Here is an 18,548-nt window from a genome sequence, read left to right on the forward strand (position 1 = left end):
CCTGGCGGCAAGAGCCTGGCCCCAACAGACCCAAGGCTGTATGGAAGAGGCTGATAGGAATGGAGCTGTTGATGGTGAGGGTTGATTTCAGGCCCAGAATCTGGAGCAGTTTATCTGCATCTCTGGCCCAGCCACAGAAAGGTCCCTGTGAAAGGCTGCTGGGGCCCGGGGCCCCTCCTCTGCCTGAAATTCTTCACCTCCACCTCACCCAGACCCAAAGTCGAAAGAAAATCTGGCAGCTAATCCAATCCATTTCATTTACTCTACCTCAACTTCCTATTCTAGACTTCTGGAAAACTTTGTTTTAAAGAAAGCCTGGTTGGGGCGCCTGGGTGGCTCAGTCAGTTAAGCGTCTGCCTTCGGCTCAGGTCATGATCCCACGGTCCTGGGATCGAGCCCCGCGTTGGGCTCCCTGCTCCGCAGGAAGCCTGCTTCTCCCTCTACCCTTCCCTCCTGCTCGTGCTTTCTCTCTCTCTCTCTCTCTCAAATAAATAAAATCTTAAAAAAAATAAAAATAAAGAAAGCCTGGTGACATAGGCAAAAGACAAGAAGAGGAAGCTCACTAATAAATCCAGAGAAAGTGAACTCTAGGCTCATCTCATCACTGGGCGGTCTCATCTTGTTTTGTAGACTAAACAAAGTACTGCCTGGGCTCTGAAAATGTTTCAAGACATGACAGAGCTGGAGAAATATGGGTTCTTCTGTTTCCCTGCTGTCTGGGCCTGTTATATTCTGGAAATGAGAGTATTTTTTCCCCTCATCCCAGGAGGCACCGTGTGGGAACTGAATAGGGTTTTAAGAAGAAAAACAAGATCACTGACAAAGGTCTCCCTGATCTGATCATTTTCTTCGATAAAAGAGTTCTATCAATTGAGTACTCATAACCAATACTCTATAGCCACAATGTAGATCTAAGAAATATATGTATAACTCATGCAATTTCTGAGCTGACAACCTGCAAGATAATGTGGGCTCATCTTGTCATTGCACAAATCAGGAAAATGAAGCCTGAGAAGTATAGTGAATTGCCCAAAGTCACACAGCTCCTACCCTTTAGCTCTCATTACCCTAATGATTAAATCATAATTGTAAAGAAAAAAAACTCAGAGTGATTAAGAATATGATACTCTGTGAGTGAGAATTATCAATGAAAATAACTAGTTATCAATGAAATTAACTAAGGCATCCAATGTCTGGAATCCAAAAATATCCTGAAAACATCCAGCTAAGTACTTAAAAATGATCTCAATCATACTTCAGATTCCCAAAGGTAAAGACTCTTTTTTTAATGCCGAAGCACCCAGACATTCCTTGATTTCATTAGCATTTCTCATCAGCTCTATTTTAGAACGTAGCATAAAAATATCTCCCTTTATAGTTATCAGCAGCAGGCACCAACTTCTCATAAATCAGCTCCACCTTCATATTGCATGGGCCACTTAATCACCCAAACCTCAGAAGCGCAACACCAATGCATGCTTCTAAAAATTAAATCCCCAAACATAAAGCCACCAAACTGGAGCTGAATAGGGTTAATCTTATAGTATCTGAGAATTCTGTGCTAAAATTAGATTCATTCGCAAAGATTCAGAAACTGAATGAAATATTCAGTTACAGTAGAGGTTCTATGCAAGAACGATTAGGTTTACAAGAGGTCGTATACTCTAAGCCTAGATCTGTGATATCATCAAAGAAGGGATTTCTATGTTTCCCAGAAGTGTCTATAAACAGAAGGAATTGGGGGGCGTTTTCTAGTATTTAACAATCCCAGCTCAAAACCTGAGTGTTCCCACAAAGCAGACTGATGTAGAACTCAGCCTTTTAAAAGGCTAACCTCAAAGAATTTGATGTCAGGGGCTCTGGAAGCGGCAACCGAGCAATGTAATACCATTCCTTGGCTTGCCAAAATCCGCCCCATGCATCAGTGGTCAGGCTGTACCTGGGGCGGTGTTATTGTTACAAAGCTACAGAAATCAAAACGGTGTGGTTTTAGCATAACAATTAGATCAATAAAATAGACTAGAGACCAGAAACAGTCCCACACACGGTTGAGGGTGATGGATATGTTCATTATCTTACCGTGGTAATGGTTTTATGAGAGTATAATATATCAAAACTTTTCAGACTATACCCTTATAAAGCTATTTAAAAAAAATCTCCATCTTAGATCCCTCTCTCTCCATGCTGCAGCTAACTGATAATTGTTCTTGGCTGATGACATTCTGTGCGCGCTCTTGTCCCTCTGTTCCTAGCTCACGGACAATTTCATACCCCCCCTTTCTCCCCACCTCCCTTACTTCCTTGCTGTCAGTGGTACCAACGTGCACAACTCCAGGGACTTAACCACAGTTGGCTGAAGCCAATGACAGCAGTACTATTTTCTTTGCTTTCCCTTTTTCTCTTGCAATTTGAGGTGACCATGTGACCCAATGCTGGCTAATAAGGTATAAGGGGACATCTACTAGGAACTTATGGGATATAGTTCCCTCCTGATGAGAGCCGGCTGCCCCTTCAGCCCATCCTGCCTTGGATATGGTTGTGTGAAGAGAAGACGGTTGGTGCTATAGCGGCTGTCCTGCTATATCATGACACAAATGTCTGCAGATGTCAAAAGGTGACAAGCTAACGAAAGCAGAAAGGAAAGAAAGAAAAGGCCTGAATCCTTGACATTGTTGAGACACTGGATCAAAATTTGCTTCTGAAACTTGAATAAGGTTAGACTGACCCAGGCAATCTTGTTAAAATGCAGATTCTAACTTCAGTAGGTCTGCAGTGGCCCAAGAGTCTATAGTTCCAACAAACTCCCAGGTGATACAGATCACAACCTGAATAGCAAATTCTGCACAGAATTCTCATACTGTGAATAATTAAATGTGGATTTATTTTTTAAGCCACTGTTAGAATCCTATTACTTTCAGCTGAAAGCTTTTCTAATTCATACTGATTGGCTAGGGAATTTTCATTCTGTTGAGTTTTCACAAAAAAGGAGAAACACAGTTCTGAGACTGGAAGTGTTGCTTAACCTATCCAATTCCAAACTCCTGTGACATTAGCATATAAGTTTGAGAAATAATCCGATGTGTATAAGGCCTACCAAAATTTGAAGACATTTCCTATATGTGAAAGGTAATTTTTTCTCCTCCGCGGTACCCAGCCAATCATTCACTTAGTCATTCAATCAGCCCTTGGTTTGTTCATTCCAGTATTACCAAGCATGTGGCAGGTGCAAAGCGCTACGCTGAGCACTGGATACTTAGGAGAACAAAACACAGATCCTGCTTGCTTAGGATCACACCATTATAGGAGCAGGTAGAGAGGATAAGAGAGGGGCTGGCTTACAGTCTTCACATCATTGGTGCCGATAATTCCACCTATCTCCCCCAGATCCTTCAACAGCAAATTCAGGATCTCAGTAGCCCTCTTTTTCTGGTGGTTGCTAAGCTCTTGTAGCTGGCTCAGCTCCCTCTGTGTGGTTGTCAATGTCGTCTGAAAAACACATTTTAACAGCAAATTAAAAGAGCTGCCCATCAATTCATACCCACTGCATTGCAAAGAATAACAACATAATGTAGGATGGAGTTCTTTTACCATTTCATGCAATTTCAACAAAAGAGTCCTATTAAGTCAAACTAGAGTATAGCACCGCCTTCTTTGATAAAAAGGAGAATCTGACTTGGCCTGATATGTTATGTCTACATATCACATGACAATTTGCAGGTCAGTGAAATGTTATTAAGAATAGAGTCCAAAAGGAGCCCTCAGGTTGATAAGGTGTGATTGTGTCTTCCTACCCACGAGATGTTCTGTTTCAGTCCTCATTCTCCAGGGTCCAAACACACCTGCAAGCATCCCTACCTCCACATCCAAACAAACCTGCTCCCTGGACCATTTCCAGAAATTCCCATCTGATTTCATAACAGACGGGTCAGGAAGGCCCAGAGAGACATTCTTGAGTTTAGAAAACAACTTTTAAAAAGTTTTCGAATCTTCCCAATGAAGCCGAATTGAACACTCTTCATCTCTTCTCAAAATTGGCCGAGTCTTCATCTTAGTGTAGAGCAGTAGCTCCATTTTACTGCCAAACATCAACAACCCATCTCTTTTCCATCCCTCATGTATGTAGATATTTAGAACTAACTAACTTAACGAATCTCCACATCACCAGAATAGCCATATTTTGACGTCTTGGTACTACCTCGGCCAACAAAGAAAATAATTTCGCTAAATTACAGAGCTATGGAGCTTAATGCAAAGACACGTATGCAAGTCTGCCATACTCGGTTATTATACTAGAGCATTTTTTCAGGATCTGACTAAAAATAGTACTCTAAACCAGTCTAGTAATCCTTGGGCTTGGCAGAAAATAAGAACTGTATTATGGAAAATGCTTCATTGTTTTGAGATACAACTAATATGAAGGACTCATTAAAGAATCCTGCAGAAAACAGTAAGCAGAGAAAACCGAAGTCTCCTCCTTTCCTAGGTGACTTCTGGTTTGTTTTCCTGCTTCTTTTTGGTTTGGTTTTGGCATTGCCACTGCTTATTTCATTCAGTGTTTAAAGGCCACAGAAGCAGTAGTTCCCATCTTGGGAAGCCATTTATAAAAAGCCTTCCTTCGTGCAGTTGCGTACACAGAGTTAGGAGCATTTCCCGTCAGCTCTACGGTCAGCAGATTAGCGCTTTCCTGCACCATCTGCTTCTCCTTGCCCAGGAGGACTGGATGTTCTCCACACAGCAGGCTGGGCACAATCCCATGATACCAGGCCATTGGGCCGAAGTGCCAAGGGCAGCCAGTTACAGCCACTCAGCTTCCCCCCACCCGTTTTCCAAGCAGAAAAGGACAAAATGGAAACATCCCACCGCCACCACCTCACCGAATGCTTGCTGGCCCTGCTGCTAGCTCACTGTACACAACCTGCATCCTTCCCCAGGAGAATCTGAAAATTAGGAAATGGGCAGACGGAAGCACCGGCTTAAAACAGGCCAACAAACCAACCAGGACCATCAGTCCTCGGCTAGGACAGGAAGCTGTGGGGAAGGAATGGGTTTATCCAGGAGGGTGTAAACAAGAAGGGGAATCCATACCTTCCATCGGTCACTCACACTCACTTGGTACTCTAATATCTGCGATGTACTTACTGGCATTGTAGCACATGCACGGGCCTTCACTAAGTGCTTTGTATCAATGGTCTCTGATTCTCATGTACTGAAAGGAGCCTTTTATTAACGCCATTAGTTACAGATAAGGGAATGAATACTTACAAAGTTTAAATGTCTCAACTAAGGCCTCACAGTTGTAAAGTCACCATGTTAACTAGGCTTTTTGTGGCTCCAAAGTCTGCACTCTCTTGACAATTCACAAGGCATCCCTGCTAACGTTATAAAATCCCTGGATATAAAACAATCCTCAGTTCCAGAATGAGTAGACAAAAGTCACCTACATGAAGTACTTCAATTATTGGAAGATTTCAGAGAATGCCTCTAACACTGAAAAACCACTCTGCCAACTGCCTCCCTACATAGTGTCTGTCAACAGACATCAACATTAAGTACAGGAGTGGCCGCCGAAAGTCCCATCCCCTAGACGCATATGCTCCAACCGTTTTCTGGGCCAGCTCATCAGTCAGCTGCTCATTGGCCCTGGTCTTGTCCTCCACTTCCTGAGACTTCTGGTCATAATTGACAGCCAGCTCTTCTAGGGCCTGGAGAACTTCCTTCACTTCATCCTTGGCTGCCTCATTCTCAATCTGGAGACGTGTCAGCTCTTCCTGGATCTTCTCATAGTCTCTTCTCGTGGAAGCCAAAAGCTGGGGAAATGAGATGGTATGGAACTGGTAAACGTAATGTTCAAGGGTTTCTGTGCTGTGCTCTATCCAAAATAAAGTAATTTTAAAAAGAGACTGGTGGGGGGGGCGCCTGGGTGGCTCCGTCGGTGAAGCGTTGACTCTTGATTTTGGCTCAGGGTCATGATATTGAGCCCTGTCAGGATCCACGCTGAGCATGGAGCCTGCTTGAGATTCCCTGTCTCCCTTTGCCCTCTCCCGCCCCATTCACACACTCACTCTCAAAACAAAGCAGACATAGGATGCTCAGGATGACTAGAAATTCTACTGTATATCTAGATAATAAAAAAAAATAGCATTGAGGCTTCAAAAATCTGTTTCTTTTTCTTTCAGGTTTTTTTGTTTTATTTTTTTATTTTTTTAATTTATTTTTTAGTTTAAAGCTGCTTAGGCTAAACTCAAAGAATTGATTACACATCAAAAATCCCTACAGTCAGTAGCTGCTGGCTCTTCCAAATGCTGAACAAAGAACGAAGGGAGTCATCTCTGAGGACGATAATACTTGCATGGCTTGTTAACATTATCATTATTCCACATGGTAAACAGGTCAATTTCAGAGTCAACCAAAACAGCATAAAAGGACAACTGTCAGTTTTTCTTAATATTCGTCATGAATGTATAGAAGGATATATCCCAAACATTAACATTAGTTAAAAGTGAATGAGTAGGCTTGTGGATGCTTTCATTATCTTTGTGCCTATTGTATGTTCTGATTTTCCTATATAGAACAGATACTGCCTTGGCAGTATAGAAAAAAAATACTGCGTTTTAAATGTTACACAAAGTAAGTTTATCATAGGCAGTTGTACCAAGTTAGAGATGCAAAGGAATAGAATGGGAGGAAGAAGGCAGGAAACACTAAGCAGATGGAAGACCCAACCAAAGCTAAGAGAAAAATCAATTTTAAATGACTGATCTGATTGCAAAGGCATAGATAATCTCCCTGCCAAGGGAAAGTGTTTGGACAGGGGGCATAATCATTGTCCTGGAGCAATGAAGGGAAAAAAAGAAAAAGAAGAAGAAAAGAAAGGCATGGCTATAGAGAGAATTAGGTCTATGGGAAGGCTGGGACTGAGGTCATGAACCCAAGCCACCTGCTAGAATTGTATCAGGTGATCCAATCCATAGCATTTTAGCAACAAAGCAGAAAGCACCCTAAAGCATAAAAGAGAAAAAAATACTTTGATGGTCCTCAGCAAGAGAAGCACTAATCATCTATGTTTGACAGATTGGCTATCTATCCTTTGCTTAGGTTCCTGTTTGTAAAATACTTAGCAAAACACAACACAATAAAGACATTCACTGGAGAACTGAATGCTATCCAGGGAAAGACTGAAAACAATTTGCCTCCTTTTCACTATATCAAACACATACTAGTTAAGCACTTAGACACCTTTCCTCTTTGCTTGCCCCTCCCCTCCATCTCTACTTTTGTTTTTTGTGGGGTTTTTTTTTGGTTTTTTACTTCCTACAAGATAACACGAGAACATAGTGTACATCAAAGACCTGAGCCGGCTGATTTCAAAGCTGAAAAAAACTAAAACAGCAAGCAACAGGAGTGCTGGGCACTGGGTATGAGGAATTAGAATCACCCTTGCCCAACCACCAAACTCCTTTATCTCTGCTCTTCAAAGACTAAGTGTAGCAACCAGCTACTCACTCTCAAAAACCTCAGAACTCTACGAAGTCAGACATTTATTTTCCAAAATCAGCTTTTAACAGGCACTGAAAGGAAATCTACCAAGAAATGTCCACATGATTCAATGATTTTTGAAAAAATTCTTTGCAAATTAAATTTCTGGAACAAACATCAAAAACAAAGAGTAATAAGAGAACTTCATAAAAAAAATTTATTGCATTCTTTACCTCGTCCTGATCCAACATCTGCTGCTTTAGCTTTTCAGCCAGCTGGCTCTGCTGGTTAATTTCATCATCCTGAAACGAAACATCATGTTTAATGTTTTTGGGTTAGTTATGTCATTTTTGATATCCTGGTTTTCCGACGACACTCGGATACCAGGGTCTCAGCTGTAAGCTTGCTAATAAGATGAAGGGAATGGTGAGGTGCTTCCCCATAGATGAGAGACTGGCTCTGGGATCTTGATTTGGTTAAAATACCTCTGCGCCCATCTTTCTCAGCAGGTGAAACATCTGGGTATTCTGGGATATATAATATCCTACACATTCAACTCAACTCCTGTTCATCCAGAAATCAGAGATCTAGGGTTTGGGAATCAAAAGGGACTTTGGAGCTATCCCTCCCAATTCAAAGACACTAACAAAAAATAAGGCAGTGAACTTCTACCATCTGCACTATAATATATTCATATTCCAAATCTCGTCAAACACATCAATGACCAGGAATGCTGCCACTAGATCAGTAGGAGCGACCCGTATTTCCACCTCAAATCTCTTACTTAGAGAGATGGGAAAACATTCACTAGAGAATTAATCTTCAGCATGAGCAGATCTCCCTCTTGATTAAAGTTAATTTTCTTGGGCGCCTGGGTGGCTCAGTCGTTAAGTGTCTGCCTTCGGCTCGGGTCATGATCCCAGGGTCCTGGGATTGAGCCCCGCGTCGGGCTCCGTGCTCGGCGGGAGGCCTGCTTCTCCCTCTCCCTCTCCCCCTGCTTGTGTTCCCTCTCTCTCTGTGTCTCTCTCTGTCAAATGAATAAATAAAAAAAATCTTTAAAAAAATTAAAAAGTTAATTTTCTTGCCAGTCTAAAAAAACAAAACAAAACTCTAGGAAGTGGGGGAAAGTAATGCTTACTTTCTGGCCTATCATTAAAGTGGGAAATGATCTCCCCAAAGGCAATTTGCTTCCCTCACTCTCATTTCCTGCCACTAGGTGTTGCTGCCACAAAAGCCAGAGCGCCCGCCTCCCCCGCCTCCCCCGCCTCCCCCGCCTCACGGGCCGGTGCTAAGGCGTGTGCCTCTCCCGGGGCGCGCCGTCCACCCAGCCTGGGCAAAGCAGCAGGCAGACAACATTTCACCACGGGGGGCTCAGCCTTCCCTACAAAGGTTTTCATGAATTCAAATGCAAATGTGAAGCCTAGCCAGCGAAGAACAACTTGGCTTCACGTGTACCCTCCTTTAAAAACAGGAGAAAAATCCTATTTGATAACACTTCTAGGCTCTAAACCCAAGCAGAGTCAGATTCAGTATTTGGGGTCCTTCTCTGTGCCGCCAGGTGTTCTCAGGGCAGCCCAGAAAAATTCTGCACCGCACCTTTTGGCTTTTCCAGAGGTGAGGTTACAGGGGTGGACTCAAGGGTCTCCTGGGTCGCAGAAGCCCAGTTGTCCATGGGATGGATATTCCCTAGCCTATTTGGTCATGTCTATGCATATATTTGCATTGGACTGACTCAGTGTCACAGTGAATGCTTTCTGTGAAGCAAGAAAATCCCAAAATCAGGATTACAGGACTGTATCTCATTTTCCCTTGTGTAGAACATCTTTGGGCCTTATTTCTCTGTTTGGGGAGCCCTGTTTCTACCTGAACTTTTCACACCCATGTTTCTTTAATGGTTCAGTAAAATGCTCATGACTTTCCTCCCCAAATCCGATTTCTGGCGGGAGAATTAGGGAAATTACACCAGAGTAAAGCTGCCAAAAAATGGTACTTGCACAACTAGGAGACTATTTCCTCTTCTTCTTTATAAACTTAGAATGTCAGTTACCAGGAACAATTTTGTGTTTATGTTCCTTGGCATATAAATATTAAACAACTTAACATAAAAGACTCAAGGAGTTTAACATCAGGGAGCTACCATCCCTTCCCCTGGGATACGTAAGCAAGGGCTACAAGTGATAGAAATCAGGAGAGCAGCAGAACAGTGAAGCCAGCCCTTTGTTCTTAGACTGTGTTCACTTCAAAGCCTGAAAATGTAGGCTTCCTCCCTGACAGGTGAAAAGCCAGGTGCAAAGATTTTTGAGGTACAGCAAGAAACCAAGGGCCACCAGTCCATCTGGGAAGGATGTGAGGAAACAAGGATTACATTGTAAGAACATGAATCACTTGTACCAGAGACCCCTCCAAGACTGCACTTACCCTTTATTAAGGCAACTTCTCCAAGGAATTAGCAGAGTCTACCATAATCTTTAAATTTTTTTCAAAACTTCCAGAATAAAATGTGCTGTGTAGTCTATATCCATACATTCAAGTGCATTTCTTAGAACATGCTCACTCTGATGCTGACTCTTAAGACCTAGTCCATATATAACAGATCTCAAAGCACTTTTCAGAAAATATTCTTGGGGCGCCTGGGTGGCTCAGTCGTTAAGCGTCTGCCTTCGGCTCAGGTCATGATCCCAGGGTCCTGGGATTGAGCCGCGCATCGGGCTCCCTGCTCAGCGGGAAGCCTGCTTCTCCCTCCCCCACTCCCCCTGCTTGTGTTCCCTCTCTTGCTGTGTCTCTCTCTGTCAAATAAATAAATAAAATCTTTTAAAAGAAAATATTCTTATTCTTGAATTTTCTTATATGTGAAATGGTGAGCTGTCAGTTGGTCACTGGCCACCTTTAATTATAAAAAATGTTTTCGTTCAAATGGTAATCAGTGAAATACGGTTCAACATATTTCTACTTACACTTAACTCCTCTCACACATTTCCAACAGAACACTAGTATTGGGGATGAGAAATAAAAGAAACAGTGCCAACACCAACTTGCTCTTCTTATAACCCTGCTTGCAAGCACCTCTGCACCGCCCCCATACCACATAAGATGTGTTCTCCCTTAAGTAAACAGAACCCAGAAGAGAAAGGAACTACTATTTATTGAGCAATTGCTACACACTAGAAATTTGTAATCCCTCCTGCAACTTTTTGAGGGCACAGATATGAGCCCCATGCTGCAGATGAGAAAAACATCTTCAGCAGGGTAGGCCATTCATCAGTCCAAGCCTCAGCATTATTAAGACACAGTCTGACTCTAAAGTGTATGTTTTTCCATCACACAGTACTGCCTGGGACAGTACCTGTCCTCAGACCCCTGGAGGGACAGGACAGAGGGGCAGAGGGGGCGGCTGGGAGGAGATCGTGTAGTCTTTCTCCCACCACATTCTAATTAGATTCATGAGGGTTGACACGTTCCTCATTTAAAGGGCTAATACCACAGCACTGGGAGTCAGAAGATACACAACCTCATTCCCCCTCTGCCACCTACAGGTGATACAAACTTGGGCAAGTCACGTAACCCCCACGTAACTGGGCTAGCTTCTCATCTGGACCCAGGTACTTTCAGCTCCACCACTCAATAATCTATGAAGATGCCCTGTCCCAACCCATGTTTTCTCAAAGGTATCAAACTACCTATCTCAACAGAAGCATGAAATACCTTCTAGAACCTTTAACAGGAGGACAAATAAGAATGACAGCTGATAAAACATAATCAGGCAGTCCATGGGCAGAGTCTCTAAGGTCAGACCACCAGCTTTGGTGCCCTCTCTGGCTGAGGCTTGTGGGCTCAGTACTCTCTCAGATCTCAGCAACCCCCTGTGATAGACCACAAATGCTAACTTCAAAATGTGTGCTTTAGAGGGTCTTCAAAGCATGTGCTATAGGAAAATGATATAACAGGAAGTGTCCTAGGCTTGTCATCAGGAGGCAGAGACTCTAGGTTCAGCTCTGCCAGCTACCAACTGAATACCCCCAAGGCATGGCATTTTCTCCTCTCATGACTCAGTCCTCATCGCTACATCTCAGAAGCTGCATTCAAGACCCTAACATTTCTCTCGGATCAGTGAATGCTCCTTATGCTACCAAAGTAGATGATCCCAATTCCAACTATGGCAGGAGTCCATTCATAGAAAACAAAGTATAGAATCAGGTTATCATCCCTCATCCAAAATTCTTTGGTTTTACTAAAGTGAACCCATCAATTTTAAAATGAAAAAGAAAATTGCAGTATGTTTAAACAATAGCATTTCTTTGGAGAAATCAAGAACTTGCATACACTGTTAACTTACTACTGATCTTCTTTTTCTCTTACTTTGACGTTTTGCATAATCATATCTGGTTAGAAATGGAAGGATAACAGTATGTCAAGTGCCTAAAGGGCAATTAACCCAGCTCTCACGGGTGTGAATATCTCATTAAATAGGTTACCAGAAGGGTAGGGTGCCCCCAGTTTACCGCTGTGGTTACAATGTGAATTCCCAGAGTCACAGATAAGCAGAACTAGCCTCACATTTTGCTTGTAAAGGTGATGCAGACTGAGCTTCACTCAGAATAGATAGGCCTATAAGATTAATGACAATGTTAACATAACAAAGCTGTTTCAGCCAAACCGGAGGTGTCCCCAAGCACTCTGAGCCGAAGCACAGCAGAAAAGATTAAATCAGACTAAAAATACCAGCAACCTTGATGGAATGAACTGAAAGGATTTAGAATATTCCAAGGGCAATACGCCAAGATCACGTGAGACATCAATTTAATTTCCTATGCCTCTGGCATTCCTAACCCGACCTTCACTGGGGATGAACGATATACACTGTTCTCCATGGTCTCTTTTCCTCTGGTCCAACTTGTACATTCACATGACTATTTGAGTCCCGAAAGTTTGCCATAAAATTGGACTAACCGGACAGCATGTTCAAACTACTTCATTCAAGAGTATGCCCCTGAAAACGGATTTACCGGTAAAGAAAAAGCTGTCAGACCACACACCACTACCATTGGTTCCTCATCCCAGGGCCTGAGAGCTCCATGATGAAAGAACACATTTAGCTTTAGGAGACACCACCCTCCCCCTACAGCTGGCACTACTGTTGAAGTTTTCAAGAGGTGAGGCACAGGCCCAGAGAAAAATAGAAGGGATAATTAAACGAAGATCATGCACACTCACGCCACTCCCACTCTCATGCCGTGATTAGCCCCGGTCCCATGTCCAGAAGTGAAGACTAGCTCTCTATCTAGACCAACTCTCTAGTCTTCCAATCAAACTTCCATGGAAGTTTCCATTCCACAAGATTCAAGTTCCCTGAGTCTGCCCAATCGAGAGCTAGCATAGATATTAGGAAGATGGACATAAACATCAGTCTGCAGCCCATGGGGCTTGAAGCTGCTTCTGGCCAATAGCTCTAGGACCCGCCACCTTTAGTCTAGGTGCCGGAGTGAGGACTATAATCTCTGGCTACAGACCTTATCATCCAGCTGTCTGTAGAGACTGGAGATCTCCTCATCATACTTCTCCTTCTCCTCTGCAGAGATGCCAGCAACAACGGGAGCAATATTGTCTATGATGGGGGTGTTATCACAGGGCTCCAGGGTCTTCTGGTCCTTAGCACTGATCTGTTCATCCTCAGGCACAGCTTCTCCTGCAAAGCACAAGAGGATTTGGGGATTGAAGAAATTCAGCATATAACTCTACAGGAAGAGTTCCAAAAATAGCCACTCCCTTGAAAAGACACAGAGGACACAATAAAGAGTTACTGTAGAGACTTGGAACTTGTGTTCTTTCTATTTGACAAGAAAGGTTGTAGTTAACTGACCAAAACTAGTCTAAGGAAGAAGATGGCTATATAATACTTCCTCTCTCGCGATGCATCACTTAAGTACACTGGCACCACCAACCACTCTTAACTAATACAGCTTGCAGTGACATCCAGAAGTTTTTGCATACACTTTCCTTTTGTTGGGGAATATTCTGGGGTTTTACTAGAATCACATTCTATCTAGTGGTTGATTTACAGGGAAACAGACCTCTGAGGCATCCTAATTACCAATTAATTAGGTTACCATTTCATTAGGAGAAACAGCCAAATCAAAGAAATTCACCACTATTGAAGAGAACACTGCAGGGCCATAATCCTCTGAATTTCAGAATCTCCAAAACTGGAGGAGAAAACCAGGGTAGCCCTGGAACCAGGAGCTCTGACTGACATCGCACAAACACACATTCTACTACCATCCGCTCCCCTAGGAGGTCAGAATTAATTGCCTCATCTGGAGAGTTCAAATGGAATAATTTCTTATGATGTCAAGTAAACCCACGAAAAAAAAAGCAGCCAATCCAGAATATCGTGCAGAGACCCTGCATACCACTTCTCAGTTTGCAGACTAGCACATACCACTTCTCAATCTGCAGAGCAGTGTTTGTCCAGGCCTTTGAAGGAAGCATTAACAAACCTGACTATTCAAATTGAGGGGGAAAAGTGAAGTTCTCAAGCTGGTCAGTGGCCAGCCCCAACAAGAAAATCACCTTGTAAAGACAGACTGCATAAAAAGGAGTCTATGAAAACCATGTGGCCCAACTGAGTCTCTCAAACATCTTTTTGGAAAGCAAACCAAAACCAAATACACTTTTCCATCACAATGTTTACCATCAACTTCATACTCAGTTTGCTACAATCAGTGAGCATCTGCAATGTTCCAAGCCTCACCCGGCTCTCAGCCCATAAAATGCATTTTGTGGAAAGTCCCCAGGAAAACTGCCCTAAGACAAAGGGAATTTCTCAAAAAAAAAAAAAAAAAACCCACCCACACACACACAAAAAAACAAAAAAACTGGATCCCCTCATTTGTGGCTTCATTAGCAGTACGCATCACGCCTCAAGGAAGCCGCTTGAACATTGTACACATTTATCTCAATATAAACAAAACACTCTGTGATGGGTTAGCTTTGCTGCTTAAGATTTCATTATCTCACCTGATAATTACAAAATGGTAGGAAGGCCTCCCTGTCACATAAAATTAACATCCAGTGATTTCGTTTTTGTATCACAGTTCCATTTGAAGCAGAACCTGGAATAAAGTATTCCTTTGCTGAATATAAGACTGAGTCAACCCTTTTTTCATCTGAAGCTCAACTAGACCGTACTGTACCTACGCCTTTTTCTAAAATTATTGACCTGAGACAAAACCAGAATATCAGAGTAGCCTTTGAACTGAACCTGAACCAAATCAATATTTCATTCAGTTCCAATTCCTAGTTTAAAACATCCATCAACAACCTTAGTGTGCAGACTGGATTTCATCCAATTAAAGGATGTATATTCTCTACAGTCTGCTAAATCCACAGGCTATAAAAGCAGTACCATGTTCTAGTTCCCAAGGATTTTTTTTTTTTGCTTAAATATATATATCTTTTTCTAACCACAGATTACATACACAAAAACTATAAAGCCCTCCTTCACCCCTACCTCCCAATTGTGTTCCTTCTACAGAGAAATTGACCACGAACATTTTCGTAAATCTTTCCCCTATTTGGGTTATGACCATATCTCTAATTTTTCAGCTCTACCTTCTGAACTTTGTGAACAGGGCAATCCAGTGCAGCACGAATTTAATCTTTCAGCTTAAGCATGATGGTGAAATTCTTAACAGTACTAGACCAGAAACGAGGCAGAACATAGTCCTATTATCCTACGCCAACTGGCCCCAAGTGCAGAGGTGAGATACAAACACAGCTGGAAGAGACCCAGTCCCCGTGTTTTTTGGTTCCACATGGCTGAGAGTCAGTGCCACCACGAGGCTGGAGTGAGCCAAGGAGCCCAGGGATGAACCCCTATAACCCAGCAGCAAGTGACCCTAAATCTGCCCTCTTGTCCCACTGAGGAATCACAGCATCACTGAGTACCAGAGTTGTCCAAGAATAGCGCAGTCCATCAAGCCAGCCAACGCTGCTACAAGGCACCCTGAGAGTAATCAACAAACCGCATAACATCTCCAGTGCTGTGGCAGGACGCTGAGCCACACGGCACCTTCTCACTGACTAATTAATCACGAGCCCATCTCCGGCTTCACCTCTTGGTTTGCCTTTTCCGTAAAGGAAAAAATAAATAAATAATGCCTTTAACACGGCATTGTTTTAAAGATTTAATTAACATAGTATATGTAAAAAAACCACACACACAAAAGGTATTATTGTTTAAGGTCCATCTCTGACCCCGTCCTCTCCCTAACTGTCAACTCTTCAGGCTTTGCAGATATTTTTACTTATTCTGAGATTATTGTTCCTGAGGTCTTCATAATACCTTTGTGGTTGTAGCTCAGTTCCAAAAATAAAACACAATGTAGCTATGCCAAGTCCCTTTCAGCTTTATTTTTATTATTACTAAAACAATATTCGAAACCTACAGCAGACTTTCTGGTTTCTCTTAAACAATTCTACGAATCAAAGCATCAACATGTCCCCTACAAAGCTGCATCTAAACAAGGAGCTCTTCCCAGTTTATATTCCAAAGGTCAGGCAGTCAGGATTATTTTTTACAGCAACCGTTCAGGCCGAGAACAAAGCAGCAACAAGCAGGAACAAAAGCAGCAGGCTTCTGTGGGAGAGCACAGCTCCTGCCCAGAGAGGAACCGAGGGCTGGTTTCCCCAAACACTGCTACCCTTCAAAGGACCGAGGAAATGACTTCCAGAAGCGTCCCTGCTAACTACACTGTCCAGCTCACAAACACGCCTGGGGATTGTAAATTCCCAAAGCTATGCAAGACCTGACACTCGGCAATCTGTCTCCATGGCAATCTCACCACGTTAATCGTGAATATTCCCTGCACTGCAGTGGACTGAGTCTCCAGAGAAGCCCCCACGAGGCGATTACGGAACAACTGATTGTAACAAGGCAGACAACAGCTGCAAACAAACCCTGGAGGGAAAAAAAAAAAATGTCCTAAAATCTGGTGGTGGGGGATCGGAAAAGGACCACCAAATGAAGAGGCGCATCTATTTTTATTTTTAGTCCCCTTTTTGCATTAAAAGCAAATTTCTCTTAGTTCATGCCCTGAGGCTTTATACCTGCTGTCTATAGGGAAAGAGCTTATAATACTGTAAAGCATCTGATTTCCTACAATGAAGGCTCCCCCCATGCCCACTAGAAACCTTTCCCTTCTTTAAATAAGCATTCTGGCATTTCCTATTGTCAGATGTAATTACCTTTAAGGACTAAAAAGATTTGTGTGTACACAGGACCATTCACTTGGAGCACACCTACATGGTTTGCAGAGCATTTTAATTATAAAATGAAAACCTCCCGAGGGCATAAATAGCGTTTCTACAAAAAAGTAAAAATCCATCAATTGCAATAAACAAGAATGACAGACTAATCAAAAATACTCGTTAGGGCTATTAGTTAAAAATTCTAAAAAAGGCTTTTTGGTTTTTTGTTTTTTCCAAAAAAAAAAAAGAAAGAAAACCATTAGACTGCCAGTAATTCATTAAAATTTCACACATGAAATAGCAACGAGCTAGTTATCCTTTTCATAAATTGAGTCCCTAAAGCCTCTGGAGGACATAGAAAGGTAATTGCATTCTCTCAGCAACTCCAGGGGCAGAGATTGGCTGGTCACTCACAGCTTCCGTCAGAAACCACAGCAGATCAGGCAAAGGACGTGCTTTCTTTTAATACCAATTAAACAGGCCCAGTGGCGGACCTAATGGTAGGTAATTTCTATATCAAAGAAACTAAAAGGAAATCTTTAAGTTGCCAGATGGGTAAGAGCAGCTGGATGTCAGTACATAAATGTGAGGTTTAAAAAAAAAAGAAAAAAAGTCATTCCTTTATGGGATTATTTTGCACACAAATAGCATCTCTCACCTTAGTTCCTAAAAATATTGTAAGCAGTTTAAGACATTCTCTAATCCCTTCTAATTTTCTTTTTTTTTTTAGATTTTTTTTTTTTTAATTTATTTGACAGAGAGAGATAGCAAGAGAGGGAACACAAGCAGGGGGAGTGGGAGAGGGAGAAGCAGGCTCCCCGCTGAGCAGGGAGCCCGATGCGGGGCTTGATCCCAGGACCCTGGGATCATGACCTGAGCCAAAGGCAGACACTTAATGACTGAGCCACCCAGGTGCCCCTAGAGTAATTTTCTAATAAACTGGTCACCCAGGACTCTGAAATCTCTCTACAGTCCTGACCGCTTGAATAGCCCCCACCATTCTCTTAGTGGTCAGTATTTCTATTAGTGTTTGGCTGTACTCTCAAAAGAAGAGCGCCTAACAAATCAGATGTCTCAGATGAAAGGCTGACTTCTGAGCGGGAGAGAGGCAGGCACCATCTTCCATATCTTTAATGCTAAAAGAGCAAATTGTGTGTGCCACGGAGGCCACCCGGTCCCACAAAGCCTGGGATCAGACTCCAGGTTGCAGATTTAGCCAGTTAGGGAAACCAAGCCTGATGGCCTGGCAGGGTTTAAATTGTGAAGAACAAGTCTGTTCTAGAGATTGCCGATTTTTCCATGCCTTCCCAGTCTGTGATGAAATCATTTCTTTGCATGACTTCAGCAGATGGGGTAAATCTACATCCATTCTGTTATTTAATATTATATTTAATTATTCAAGAGACCCTGCAGATGAGCCCTATTGTTGGGTCATTTCCCTGCACTTCTGACACCTGGATTTTCAGGGCCTCCTTTTCTGACTTAAGCCCCTGTAAAACGGGATTGCTTTTTTTTTTTTTTAATGGTTCAAAAATTTATTTTCCATTTTATGGCCCTTTTTAACATGGACATTTTTTAAATTATGGTAAAATATACATAACTTAAAATTTATCATTTTAACCATTTTTAAAGTATATAGTTCAGTGGTGTTAAGTATATTCACATTGTTGTGCAACCATCACCATAATCTCCAGAAATTTTCCATCCTGCAAAACTAAAACTCTGTTCCCCTTAAAAAGATCACCTTATTTTCCCCTCTACCCAGCTTCTGGCAACCACCATTCTACTCTCTGTCTCAATGAATTTGACTACTCTAAATACTTCAT

The 18,548-nt window shown here is 42.4% G+C and overlaps 1 protein-coding gene across 3 annotated transcripts in view; it reads right to left on the bottom strand.

The window, feature by feature from the left end:
- The window catches only part of KIF5C (kinesin family member 5C), a 138,595-nt gene that overhangs the window by 37,460 nt on the left and 82,587 nt on the right, over positions 1-18,548 (bottom strand). For all 3 annotated transcript variants that reach the window (XM_032410769.1, XM_032410789.1, XM_032410779.1), the window contains exons 12-15: positions 12,984-13,159; positions 7,710-7,778; positions 5,601-5,807; positions 3,340-3,486 (exon numbers count right to left, since the gene is read on the bottom strand). In XM_032410769.1, coding sequence (XP_032266660.1) covers positions 3,340-3,486; positions 5,601-5,807; positions 7,710-7,778; positions 12,984-13,159 — 599 coding nt within the window. The remainder of the gene's footprint in view (positions 1-3,339; positions 3,487-5,600; positions 5,808-7,709; positions 7,779-12,983; positions 13,160-18,548) is intronic.

The sequence above is a fragment of the Phoca vitulina genome, unplaced genomic scaffold (assembly GCF_004348235.1).
Source record: "Phoca vitulina isolate PV1807 unplaced genomic scaffold, GSC_HSeal_1.0 scaffold1, whole genome shotgun sequence".
In the NCBI taxonomy this organism is placed as follows: domain Eukaryota; kingdom Metazoa; phylum Chordata; class Mammalia; order Carnivora; family Phocidae; genus Phoca; species Phoca vitulina.